Source organism: Cricetulus griseus (genome assembly GCF_003668045.3).
Source record: "Cricetulus griseus strain 17A/GY chromosome 1 unlocalized genomic scaffold, alternate assembly CriGri-PICRH-1.0 chr1_1, whole genome shotgun sequence".
NCBI lineage: Eukaryota > Metazoa > Chordata > Mammalia > Rodentia > Cricetidae > Cricetulus > Cricetulus griseus.
Genome location: NW_023276807.1, coordinates 77,513,705 through 77,526,072, shown reverse-complemented (window position 1 = coordinate 77,526,072; position 12,368 = coordinate 77,513,705). Strand labels below are relative to the sequence as shown.

General features: G+C 45.1%; 1 protein-coding gene across 4 annotated transcripts in view; it reads right to left on the bottom strand.

The window, feature by feature from the left end:
- Eml6 (EMAP like 6) overlaps positions 1 to 12,368 on the bottom strand; it is a 252,483-nt gene that overhangs the window by 3,275 nt on the left and 236,840 nt on the right. For all 4 annotated transcript variants that reach the window (XM_035452556.1, XM_035452555.1, XM_027387940.2 and 1 more), the window contains 9 exons: positions 10,339 to 10,547; positions 8,748 to 8,905; positions 8,274 to 8,388; positions 6,190 to 6,378; positions 4,504 to 4,676; positions 3,983 to 4,145; positions 2,264 to 2,367; positions 1,490 to 1,643; positions 940 to 1,040 (listed from right to left, as the gene is read on the bottom strand). In XM_035452556.1, the coding sequence (XP_035308447.1) occupies positions 940 to 1,040; positions 1,490 to 1,643; positions 2,264 to 2,367; positions 3,983 to 4,145; positions 4,504 to 4,676; positions 6,190 to 6,378; positions 8,274 to 8,388; positions 8,748 to 8,905; positions 10,339 to 10,547 (1,366 nt within the window). The remainder of the gene's footprint in view (positions 1 to 939; positions 1,041 to 1,489; positions 1,644 to 2,263; positions 2,368 to 3,982; positions 4,146 to 4,503; positions 4,677 to 6,189; positions 6,379 to 8,273; positions 8,389 to 8,747; positions 8,906 to 10,338; positions 10,548 to 12,368) is intronic.

Genomic DNA, 12,368 nt, shown 5'->3' with positions numbered 1-12,368 from the left:
AGCATGTGTGTGGAAGTCAGGACAGTTTTCAGGGGTAGATTCTCTCCATTTGGATCACTTGGGATTGAACTCACTTCATCAGGCTTGGCAGCAAACACCTTTATCTTACCAGCCATGTTTTTCTTTGTCTCCTCCCCCTGAGTTTTTATTAAACAGAAACCATGTTTGTAATAAAGCCTTTCAATATATCAAAATTGAGTTATGATACAGTGACCTGGTCCTGTCCAGGAAATCCATGCCAGGAGACCCTATTCTACCTCAGAAATGAGAGGCTACAGACCTGTGGGTCAGATTGGAAGGGTTTCTTCCAAAACAGTGGCTTCTCAGCCATGCTTCATGCAGAATAACCTGCTCACTTCACCATGAGGTCAAAAGCTGCTTTGGCTGTCCCTGCAAACATCTAGTAAAGATGTGTTACTGACTAGCCCTAGACCCAACCATCTGCCGTTCCTCCTGTCAGCTTAGGGGGCAGCACCTGCCTCAGCTGTTTTTAGTTTCACAAGGCTTAGTATTAATATCTTTATGTCTCTTGGCTATTATGATACATCTAAAAGACACTAGCACAGACTAGTAATTCTAAAGGACACATGGATGGAGGTTGATTTTAAACTGATTATCCTCAGTGATTGTTTCTACTGTAGTTAGCCATTCTAGATTTCTTGCCATTTTGTCCCTCCCAGCAGTGTTCAGAATAGCTATCACATGACATGAGCTCAATAATCCCAGATCAACATTAATAGGGACACAGGTCTGTCAAAATTTGTTGAGAACCCCAACAACAGAATATAATGAGATCTTATTTTTCCCTAAGAACTCACGTGATTTCCTTTTTACTGTCTCACACCAGACCCTTCCTGGGCCCCAGCAAAGCCTGACCCACAGGATACCTGAACTAGACAGAGACAATCAGGCTTGAGCCAGCCAAAGTAATCGGGGTACCTGCAGTCGTCTCCTCCAGTGCTGACCACATACTTGTCATCATAAGAAAAGCGGATATTTGTCACATGAGCTGAGTGGCCAAAGTAACGTTTATGCTTGGCCTGTGAGGAAAAGCAAATGGAAGCAGCTGAGTGCCTGTTGTTTCCAGTAACTAGTCAAGTTATAGATCCACTAGCTGCCCTGCTCCCAGAAACTCCTGAGCTCTGTCTAGACAAGGAGTTGATGGGAAGGGTGCCTGCTGTGCCTTGCAGTCTCCCTCTTAGGGCTACAGACTGCTCTTCTGTCAACTGTAACCACACCACTTCTAGGGTACATCTGCCAACCAGCCTTTTGTGATTTCCCTGTCTCATTCTTGCCCTTGTGGCCATTTTGTCCACCCACCATCTATCTAGTTTCTAGGACTGTATCTCCAGAGGGACATGACACTACCCAAATCTCCAGGGCTGGTTCCATGACAACTCTGATGGTCGTATATATGTGCAGGTGTTTCAGACTACACAGGAAGGAGCAGGGCCTGGAGGCAGATCAGGGGCTACTTGGGAAGACTCACAAATTTTTCTGTGCATGGAAAATCAAAGAGCTTCACTAGCCCAAAATCATCTCCTGTGACAATGTTCAAGCCAGCATGGGTCACACATGCACAGTTGACATCAGCCTTGTCTGCATTTCGTGGCCAGATTCCAATGACTTCATCTCCTAGAACACTGTTTCAAGAGGGAAAGGTGTTAGGAAGATGTGACAGAATTTTCTAGAGTCATTGTCCCTTCTTGGGGTAAGAAGTAGCCAGGAATTCTACATGATTTGGTCATGTGGCAGCCATGACTGTCCCCTGCCCTGGGCACTTTCACCACCTTGCACTGTTCCTTCTGAAACCCCATTCCTTAGACTTCAGAAATAAAAGTTCATTTCCGTCTTTGCTTTTATTTTCTTTCCTGTATTCCTACTGATGTATGTTGGTAAGGGAGGGGTTTCCTGACTCTAATTGTCCCTTGCCTTGAATAAAGCAGGCATTGTTTCTTAGCCTGCTCAACAATAATTACTGGAAGCTTTGTTGTCAATGGGCTTGGTCAAAACATCGGAACTTGCTGAATGGGGGGCTTGGAGTTGGTATGAATGATTAGACAAAAAGGACTTGGTGCTTACAAAGCACCGATCAGATAAAGCCTAAGTCAGTGTCAAGCAGCCTTCCATGCTCATTCCTCCCCGCCCCCCCCCCTCCACTCCAAGAAAAGCCAGTTTCATCTCAGCTCTTTGTATTGTGTTATCACAAACCCAGAGGCAGAGAGGTGGGACCTCTTCCTCAAGTAGAGTTTGCTTCAGTCACCTTGTCCAGGAAGCCCAGGTGATCTTCTCAATGACCATGGCTTCAGTTACCTGCTTCCCCAGGGGAACCTCATGCACCTGGCGCTTATAGGCTCCTGTTGACACCTGCAAGCGGAGAGGAACCACGTTCATCTGCTTCCCCAGTCTCACAGACCCCCTTGGCTGTCTTCCCCAATATGTTCAGCCCCAACATCGAAACACAAACTCAGCTCTGGGCTACAAAGCCTGGACACGGCCCCTGCTAAATTCACAGAATGGGGTGTCTCCTAACCCCCAAAGCCTGGAGCCCATGCTGAAGTTGATAGGCTGGGGTCTCTTCTACCACTCTTCACTTCTGTTTCCTAAAGTTCTAACACATTGGCTCTCAAAATGTGACTGCACATCAGTAACTGGAAACTTGTTAGAAACATGAATTTTTGACTCAGCTTGTCAAATCAAACCCTCTCAGGGTTTAACAGCCTCCAGGTGATTCCAATACACATAAAAATCCCTGTTCTCAGAAAACAAAGACATGAAAGGCAAGTTTTATTGTAGGCAGTGTCTGATGGACCTGCTTCTCTAAAAGTCCCACAGAGGAAATTGGCCACTGTTTTCACATTAAAGGACATTTGCCAGCATCTTAATTTTAGGCCCCCTCTCTCCTCTCGAGCTTATGACGATGCCTCTACATAAGCTACCTAGGCTTTTCTTCTGTTCGTGGCATGAGCCTAAGTCTTACTCCAGGGTTTCAATGCAGATGGCTTGGAACAGAAATTCCATCCCCTTTGTAAGCTAACTCCTGCAAAACATACAGACTTGGTCTAAACAGCACTTGCTTAGAAGGGAGGCAGGTCTAAACTGACACCTCTAAAAGGGCAGCCGGCACCCTTTACTTGCCTCTTAAGCACACAAGTATGACATTGGTGATCTAATATTTGCCTTCTCCATGGAAGACATAATAAACATTGTATCCATCTAAAAGTTCACCTAGTCTAATGCTTTGTTTGAAAAGGGAGTATGTGCATTCCTCTCCTTTTGTATCCAACTCTATGCCTCCAAATGCTGGATACTGAAGGCACTTTTGTTTTTTAGTCATCAGTTCCAAAGGTAGGACTCCCTGATCTCGTCTTACTGGTCAGCTGTGCTGGACCCAGTGATGAGCTCTTCAGCTCAGCCTAGCGTGCCACAGCATAAACAATAACAAGTTCAGTGGAGCCCTAGAGAACTAGAAATTAGGTCCTTTTTAAAAAATATGTTTATGAGTCCATGTGTGCATGTGTGTACATATACACAAGTGCCTGCTATGGAGACCAGAGGACAAATTGTGGGAATCGGGTCTCTCCTTCTATCATGGGGGACGTGGGAGGGTTTGAACTTGGTTGTTGGGCTTAGCTGTAGGCACTGTTACATGCTGAGCCGTCTCCCCAGCCCCAGAAATTAGGAAATTCTGATGAAGGGCTAGTGAAAGTAGGTTGAAGATGACTAGAGATCTGTTCCCTGCTATGCAATTTTTTTTTGTTTTTGTTTCTTCCTAAAGAATGGCTACATATATGTAAGATATATGTAAATTATCCAAGCCTCTGCTCCACATTTATAAAATAGGGGGAAAGGAACAGCACTTGGAAGTTGCCTGTGATGGATAAATTAGTATGTCGCCCAGCACACAGTCAGCACTCTACTAATAGCACTGTTTTTGTTGCTCTTCTTGGTTGCCCCTGAGACAAGTTAACCACAAGCATACCTGAATGTATTTGCTATCTGCAGAAAAGTCCAGCTGAATGACAAAGCTTGGGATATCTTTGCAGTAGCCAATGCGGTTCAGACTTGTGCCCTGAGTGAGGTCATAGAAGTCAACTGTGTGCTCAGAAGAGCCCACAGCTAAGAATCTGTTGTCTGGGCTGACTCTAGGGAAAAACAAAGTCAAGAGCATGGTCCACGAGGAGGCACAAGGCAGATCTGGACACACAAAGATGGGCAGCTCTGTCCCAAGCCCAGAGATAGTCAGATGAGCCTCCCAACTCACATGTGGCTGGCTTCTCCCAGGTTCTGTGAAATTAAACACATTTTCTAAATCTAATCCCCAAGGTAGGGGAATGTTGGTATGCAGCCTTTTTGTAAAATTACAGGTACTTTTACCATCCATCTTATGTAAAAATGACTGTGTGAGGGATAGGTACCCTTGTATAGCAACCCTTTCAACTTCCTTCAATTCAGCTGTTGTTCCCCCCACCCCCCACCTTTTCTGGCTCAGACCTTATGTACCTGATGTCTTGGATGGCAGATTTGCGGTCTCTTTTTTTCCCCCAAACTTTCAGGCTGTTCACCAGCAAGATGACAAACTCTCCGTTCTTCATGCCAATGGCCACCATCTCCCCATCAGGGCTATAGGCTGCACACCTGGCCGCATGGCCTAGGTTCACCTTGTTCAGCAGTTTCTAAATGGATAGATACAGAGAGTCATCTGAACCCTCAAACGTGGGCTAGTCAGGACAGGGAAGGCAGGCTACTTCAGCTGCCACTGAAAACCACCGGTGTCTTCTCATAGACCACCTCCATGGGCATCATGATTAGAGCTGCTTGGGGGACATCTTTTAAGACAGGGTTTGGCAAACATGGCCTGTTATGTCGTCATAACTTTGCATTGACACTGTAGGACCTGTGTTCTAATTACTCGGCTTTGTCATGCCAATTGTGGACAGCAGATGATGAATGTGGCTTCACCTGTCGAAACGGGCCTTGGGCTTTGCCAGCCTCTTGCTCTTGAAATGGGCTCTCACTTTCTAGTTGGGTGCTTTTGTGCATTGCTGCCCATACAGAAGTGACACTGACAGCAGTCTGGGAAGACTTTTATAAGCGTTAACAATAGCATCCAGGAAGCATCCAGTATACAGTATACAGAATAGGGGTTTTCAGTATGTGAAAGCTGTTTTTAGTCACCTTAGTAGCTTAAAAACTAAAAGTATTATACATGCATGTGTTTGCATTTCTGTTCTTTGACCATTACACTGAAAATGTGACCAAACATTTCTTAGCCATTTTGAAACAGACTTTGGGTGTTTGTTCTGGACTGGATAAGGCTAAGTAACCTTTTTCTTGATATTTTACATTTTTTTTCACCCCATTTCCCAACCTTCCTGGGACCTGATGGGAACATTTGACATTCTCAAACATGTCTCTCCCTCTACCTCTCCCCTTGTCCTTTCATAAAAAGGTAGTAATTCTCAATTCAATTATTCCAGAATTATGAACATGTAGGGCTCAGCAGAGTGCTTTTCTAATATCCATGAAGCCTTGGCTTGTGCATAATAGTGCACACCTGCACTCCCAGCACTGGGGAAGTGGAGGAGGAGAATAGGGGGGTGAATGTCTTTCTTTAATACATTTTGAGTTCAAGGCCAGCCTAGGCTGTGAGACCCCATCTCAATACACGTATATCTCGACAGATGAACTGCTGAAGGGCAGATGGATGTGTGAGGGACTTTTATTAGTAGACTTCCTAACAGAGTTGATCCAGTGTACCCCCATCTCTGGCTTGACACAAGCCCTCTCCTCTCCAACTGCTATAGGCACATGGAGCCAGACAGAGTTGTGGAACACTGTGAAGATGTGTCTTTGCCAAGGCTCCTTCTTACTGGTTTAATAAAAAGCTAAACATTAGCTAGGCAGGAAGATATAGGTGGGACACCCAGACACATCGGACACTGGGAAGAAGAAAGGTGGGGTTGCCAGGAGACACAGAGGGGAAAGACACACTGGAAGACAGGTAAAGCCATGAGCCACTTGGCAATATGTAGAGAAATAGAAATAGGTTAAATTGTAAGAACTAGTTAGTAACAAGCCTAAGCTATGGCTGAGCTTTTATAATTAATAATAAATCAGTGTCATTCATTATTGGGGAGCCAGGAGTCCCAAGGAAGAACACTGACTATACAGAGTAGGCCCCCTTACCTTGTCAGCCAAGTCCCAGATCCTTGCTGTGCCATCATTGCTGGCTGAGATGAAGATGTCCTTAGAGGGATGTGTGGCTAGGCCCCAGATCTCCCCCTCCATATGTCCATCAATCAAGATGTTTGAAGCAGCATTTTTTTCACCGACTTCAATTATTTCACCATCTTTGGTTCCTACTAAAATTTTCCCCTGTTATAATAGAATACTATTAGAAAAAGAACTGTACCTCACTTATCTGAGGTACCCAAAGTGGTCAAATTCCTGGGACACAGAGGGGAGATGGTGTTTAATAGAAACTCAGTTTTAATAAGAAAATGTTTGAAGGCAACAGTATGTGTTTAATGTCTATGAGTTGTACAGAAATTGTTAAAATGGTTAAGTTTTTTGTGTTTTGCCACAGCTTAAAAATATAAGTTAAAGCCAGGTGGTGTGGCACACATCTTTAATCCCAGCACTTAGGAGGCAGAGGCAGGCAGATGAGTTCGAGGCCAGCCTGATCTACAGAGGGAGTTCCAGGACAGCCAGGACTGTTTCACAGAGAAACCCAGTCTTGAAAAACCACACACAAAACACTACTACTAATAATAGCAATAACTCACTCAAAAGCACTGTCAGTGGAACTCCACTATGTTGGTTTTAAAACTGCTCAACATAATGAGCAGTAACTAGTTAAGGACTAACCACCTGTTAGCTGCCTCCTCTCCCTTCTCACTTTGCCCCTTCCTTCCTTCCTTCCTTCCTTCCTTCCTTCCTTCCTTCCTTCCTTCCTTCCTTCCTTCCTTCCTTCCTTTCCCTCCCTCCCTCTCTTCTTCTTCTTCTTCTTCTTCTTCTTCTTCTTCTTCTTCTTCTTCTTCTTCTTCTTCTTCTTCTTCTTTTTTTTTTTTGAGACAGGGTTTCTCTGTGGTAGTCCTGGCTGTCCTGGAACTCACTCTCTAGACCAGGCTGGCTTTGAAACCATAGAGATCTGCCTGCCTCTGCCTCCAGAGTGCTGGGACTAAAGGTGGGCACCACCACCACCTGGCTATCACTTTGCCTTTTCTAGCAGCTACTTTGAGCAGTGTCCTTGTCAACCTCTGCTAGAACATCCCAGTGAGGCAACTAATACCAGTTCTTAGACAAACCCAACTTTTTTATTAATTAAATTTTTTTCATACAATATATTTTGGTCATATTCTTTCCTCTTCCTCTAACTCCTTCCAGATTCTCCAACTCCCTATCTACACAACTTTATTTCTCTCTCTTTAAAAAAAAAAAAAAAACTAAACCAAAACAAAAAAATACACACAAAAAAAACCAAAATACCAAAACCACAAAGCCTGTTTTGTGTTGGCCAATTCCTCCTGAGCATGCATCTATCGTCCTGCCCTGGGTGTAGATGACATGCCCAGTGTGTCTCCACTGAAGAAAGCCATTTTTCCCTCTCCCAGCAACTACCAAGGACACGTTCTTTTTTTCACTGGACAAACGTCCTGCCCACACCACACATAATCATGCTTCCAAATGATGGACACTCAACTTTTAAGAACATGTGGGATGCAGTCAGGGTTGCCTGCAGGGTTCATCTCTGGGAAGCAGCTTAGAGGTGAACATGGGAAATTAAGCAGTGAGAGAATCCTTTTCAAACATCCTCTCCAGGTGCAATTGTAAATCTATTAGAAAGGGAAAACTGGGTGTGGCATGCCTCCTGAGAGTCTCACTGTGTAGCTCCATCAGACGGTTTAGTGGCCCTGACTCCCTTCTGGTCTCAGAACCCTTATGTGGGTGATTTGGTGTCACTCAGCTTATGAGAACAGTGTTTGCAGTGACAGTGGATGACTTCCTGTCAGGCGGAGACAGAAAGGCATTCTCATCTACGAAATATGAAGCCCTCTTGACCAACCTGGGTGCTGGACACAGGTTCAGAGACACCCCTAGCCTTCCTGGACGAGTAGGTTCACCTGGCTCTGACTGCTGAACAGACTGTAATTTACACCTTGGGGTTTAAGGCTTGAACAAACATGGGAAGAAAGAAAATCTGCTGGGAGCCCATCTCCTATCTCAGCTCAGCCTGGAGGAGTGGCTCTCACAGGGCCAGCCATACTCACTTTGCCTCGGCACACAGAGCGCACACACTCCACCAGCTGCCCTGTCTCCAACTGGAAAGCCCGACAGCGCTTCATCTCCTGGTCCCACAATTTTACAGCCCCTCCTTCTTTAGTCCTAAAAAAGTCAAAAGAGGAATTCACCCATTCCTTCAAGACTTCTAATAGCCTGCTCTCTCACTATCATTCCTCTTCTTCCTCCCCTCCTCCAAGAGATGCTAGGGCAACATTTGCAGGAGCAAAGTCACAACAGCTTTTTAAGAGTTTTTAGCTGCTAATGGTCTCCTCTACTATCCTCTCAGGAAGATCTTGGGCCCTCTCTCAGGAAGACCTTGGTCTCTCGGGAAGACCTTAGGCTCTCTTGTAGAGATGGCAATCTAACACAGAAAAGATAGGAGCACCACAAAATGACAGATCCTTCTGTCATTTTGCCCCAAGATAATAGCAAACAAGTCCCCAAAAGGGACCTTTGCTTACGGCCGTTCTTTTCCACCAGTCACAATAAGCCCATCCCGGAGGGTGGTGTACATTGTGAAAACAGGGCCTGTGTGAGCCTTGGCCACCAGCCGGATGAGAAAGTGCTCCTTCCACACGTAGACATCTCCATTGATGGCACCGGTGAAAGTGAGGTTGTTCTGTAAACAAAGGGACACCTTGGAAACCAGGACCATGCTTTAGGGGTCCCTTCTCAGCATATTTTTAATTATGCATGTGTGTAGTGTCCATGCATATGAGCATAGGTCCTCACAGAGGCCAGAGGCATTGGATGCCGTGGAGCCAGAGTTACAGGCAGTCATAAGATACCTAAGTGGGGTGCTGGGAACTGAATTCAGGTCCTCTGGAAGAGCAGTGAATGCTCTTAGCACTGAACTATTTCCTCAGCCAGACTGGCTCCTTTGCTGAGATGACCAGCTGTGCATTGCCAGTCTGGTCTCCATTAAAGCCAAGCAGATTTGCAGAGAACCGGAAGAACATGAGAGGTCACCTGGCATTACAATTTACTTGCTAATTGGCTTGGCATTTTTGCACTCCTACTTCGTGTACCTCTGCAGCATCAGCACCAGACAGGCCATAGTAGGGGAAGGGTCATCCCAACCAGGGAGGAGACTTGCCTGGGGTTCACCCAGGAAGTGGACACATCACACTTGGAACACCTGGAGCTGCCTTACATGTACCAGAAGGAGTTTGCACTGGCTTGGGGATTTATGGAGCAAGAGGGCCAGGGAAAAAAGACCATTCTCTGAGAGTAGAAGTTATTCCCAACATTCTCAGGGGTTGCCCAAGCAGAGTGTCTGTATTCCTAGAAAGGACAACTGTGACACGAATAGTTGGATGTGGGTGGCACTACCCCATTTTCCGGGGTCTCAGACCGAATAAGAAGGAGAAAGCAAGCTGAGCAGCAGTGTCATCTGCCTCCCAACTGTGGCCACCGTGTAACTAGCTGCCTCAGCTCTGCCATCGTGTCTCTGCTGTCGCAATGATCTGATCTTAATCCACCAGCCAAAAGAAATGCTTCTTTGCTTAACTTGCTCTCCTCAGCTATTTTGTCGTAGCAATGAGAAAGTACTAATACGTTTTGATTCAACATTTGAGAACAAAGAATGAGTAAAAAAACTGTAGCCAGTTGGGGGATAAAGGAGATAGCTCAATCAGTAAGTACTTGCCTTGCAAGAATGAGGACCTGAGTTCAAGCCCCAGAACCTACATTTTAAAAAGCTTGGTGTGCTAGTATGTGCTTGTAATCTTGGTGCTGGGAAACTGGAGACAGGCAGACCCCTGAGGGGCACTGGCCAGCCAACCTAGCCTAATTAGCAAGCCTTAGGCTTAGTGACAGACTCAAAGGAGGTATCCACACATCTATAGCACACTGACACACATACACGCACACAGTGCAGTTAGTCCCCTATTGATGCCAAGGATGGGGGGCACTGATTACTAAGGAACCACTTAGTAAGGGACAGTGTAGAAGTGGCTTTGTTGTTGACTTTGGCTTCTTGGCCAAACCCTCCCCCAATGCCTCTCCTGAGGATTCAGGACGCTCTCTGAGAAAGCATCTGCTGGAACTTACAGCACCAAAAGCCACAGACAGCATCGTCTGCATCTTGGCAGCTTCCATGGACCCGATGACCCCTTTCTTGTACAGCAGAGCACTTCCAGCCAGGGTCCAGAACTTCATGTGTTTGACCCCAACAGATACAAATTGTGTGTCTGAGTCAGGGCGAAATTCTACCACAAATATACGCTCCAGGTGACCCCCTCGGCTGGCAACCTTGGTACCTGTATGGGCGACAGAGTCCAATGAGGCTAGTCCTTCTGCCATGTGTGAGCCAGAGCAGGAAGTAACAGCCCAGACTAGCTTTCCATCCACTCAGAACTCAGGTCAGAGTTCCTTTATTAACTGCATTCCTTTCAGAGGGCGCCATCCCAAGGAAGGCATATACCTGTGTCTGGGAATTTTCTAGAGAAGTGGGTACTATTAACAGAACCCTCCCATCCACCAACAAATCCATGACTAGAGCAGGAAATGACTGTGGCCAATGATGTGGAAGCTTCTGGATTCCAGAAAAGGGTAGAATTGATCTACCTTGCTACCACATCTTCCTACTCCCAAATCAGCATTCTTCACCCCAGGATGCCCCGCCCTTCCAGGGTCACTGGGAGATCAGATTCTTCAGACACCTTTTATTTTCTCATTTCTATACAAGATTCCTGCATACACTTTCTTTTACCCTAGTGCTCCTTTTCAGTTTGTGCATTTTATGTTTATTTTTCACTGTTTATACTTAGTTGCTAGTTTTTCTTACATCATATTCTGAATGTCTCATTAGCCTTCATCTTGAGTCTCAACTCCATTTGTAGAATCTGCTCCGCCCCTAGGTTCCTCGCTGTAATTGGTAAAACAATCGTTCTAGCTGCTAAGGTACTATGAGAAGGTGAAAACCTGATGCAGGTGGGAAGTGCTTGGCCAGAATGAGCATGCCATGCTGGGAACTAGTTTTGCCGTTCCTTTGGATCCTTTTAAAACCTCTGGGTTTCTATCCCTTTAGCCTGCATTTTAAGACTCTCTCTCTCTCTCTCTCTCTCTCTCTCTCTCTCTCTCTCTCTCTCTCTCTCTCTCTCTCTCTCCTCCTCCTTTTAAAGCCTTAAAGTTTAAATTTTCATTTTAAACTCGCTGCTTTTTCTTTAAGGCTCTTTCCACACCCTCTCGATGTTTTAGTTCCAATTTCTTCTCCCCCTTCCTTTATTATTTATCCTGATGTTTTTCTTCTCATATCTGTACATTTGCCCATTTGTTTTTCACTATGGTTCTACAGGAGAGGGGTGGTCAGTTGTTTTGGTGGTAAGTTTTTAATGAAGCTGGCCTTGTAGCTCCAGATACTCATCAAAGGAAGCCTTTTCCAGAGGAGGCTGTATCAGGAGAGCCTTTTACTCCACACACTGGCTAAACACTGTGTACCCGAAACCCTCACAGTAGTAACGGATCTCACTGCCTGGAGCTTTAAAGCCATGGACTCCAAGACCATAAACTATATCTGACAGCAGAGAACAGGTGGGAAGAAAAGTATCCTCAATTCTTGAAAGAGTCAGGGTGAAAAATGATCCATAAAGACCAACACTTCAGTTCGACAGGTGGATTATAAAAGCTGTAGTGTAAATGACCAATAAGAGATGCAAAAATCAACCTCACCAGCTTTGGAGGAAATACAAATATATAATGAGAGTCCTATTTAAGCCTTCTTAAGGCTTCTCCTCTTGTTTTAATCTCATGGGTATTTTTTACTGTGGAGACATTGAGTTGGCTTCTGGTCTGTTGATAACAAATTAGAAAGACATATTTAGGATCTGAAACATATATTGTATGCAATATGTTCACTCGAAATCCATCTTATTCATACACATGTGCTCCAAAATGTCTCACTAACAAGACAGGAATGCACAATATGCTCTTTAGTGATAACACAGGTGCATACAAACCAATTTGTGTTATTTATATGAAGGTAGGACTTGAAAAAAAAAAAAACAACACACTAGAGAAAGGAAGAGAAGCTGTGTCCAGTCAACCATGAAGAGGGCATCTTCTCAGAACCCTCTGGCAAA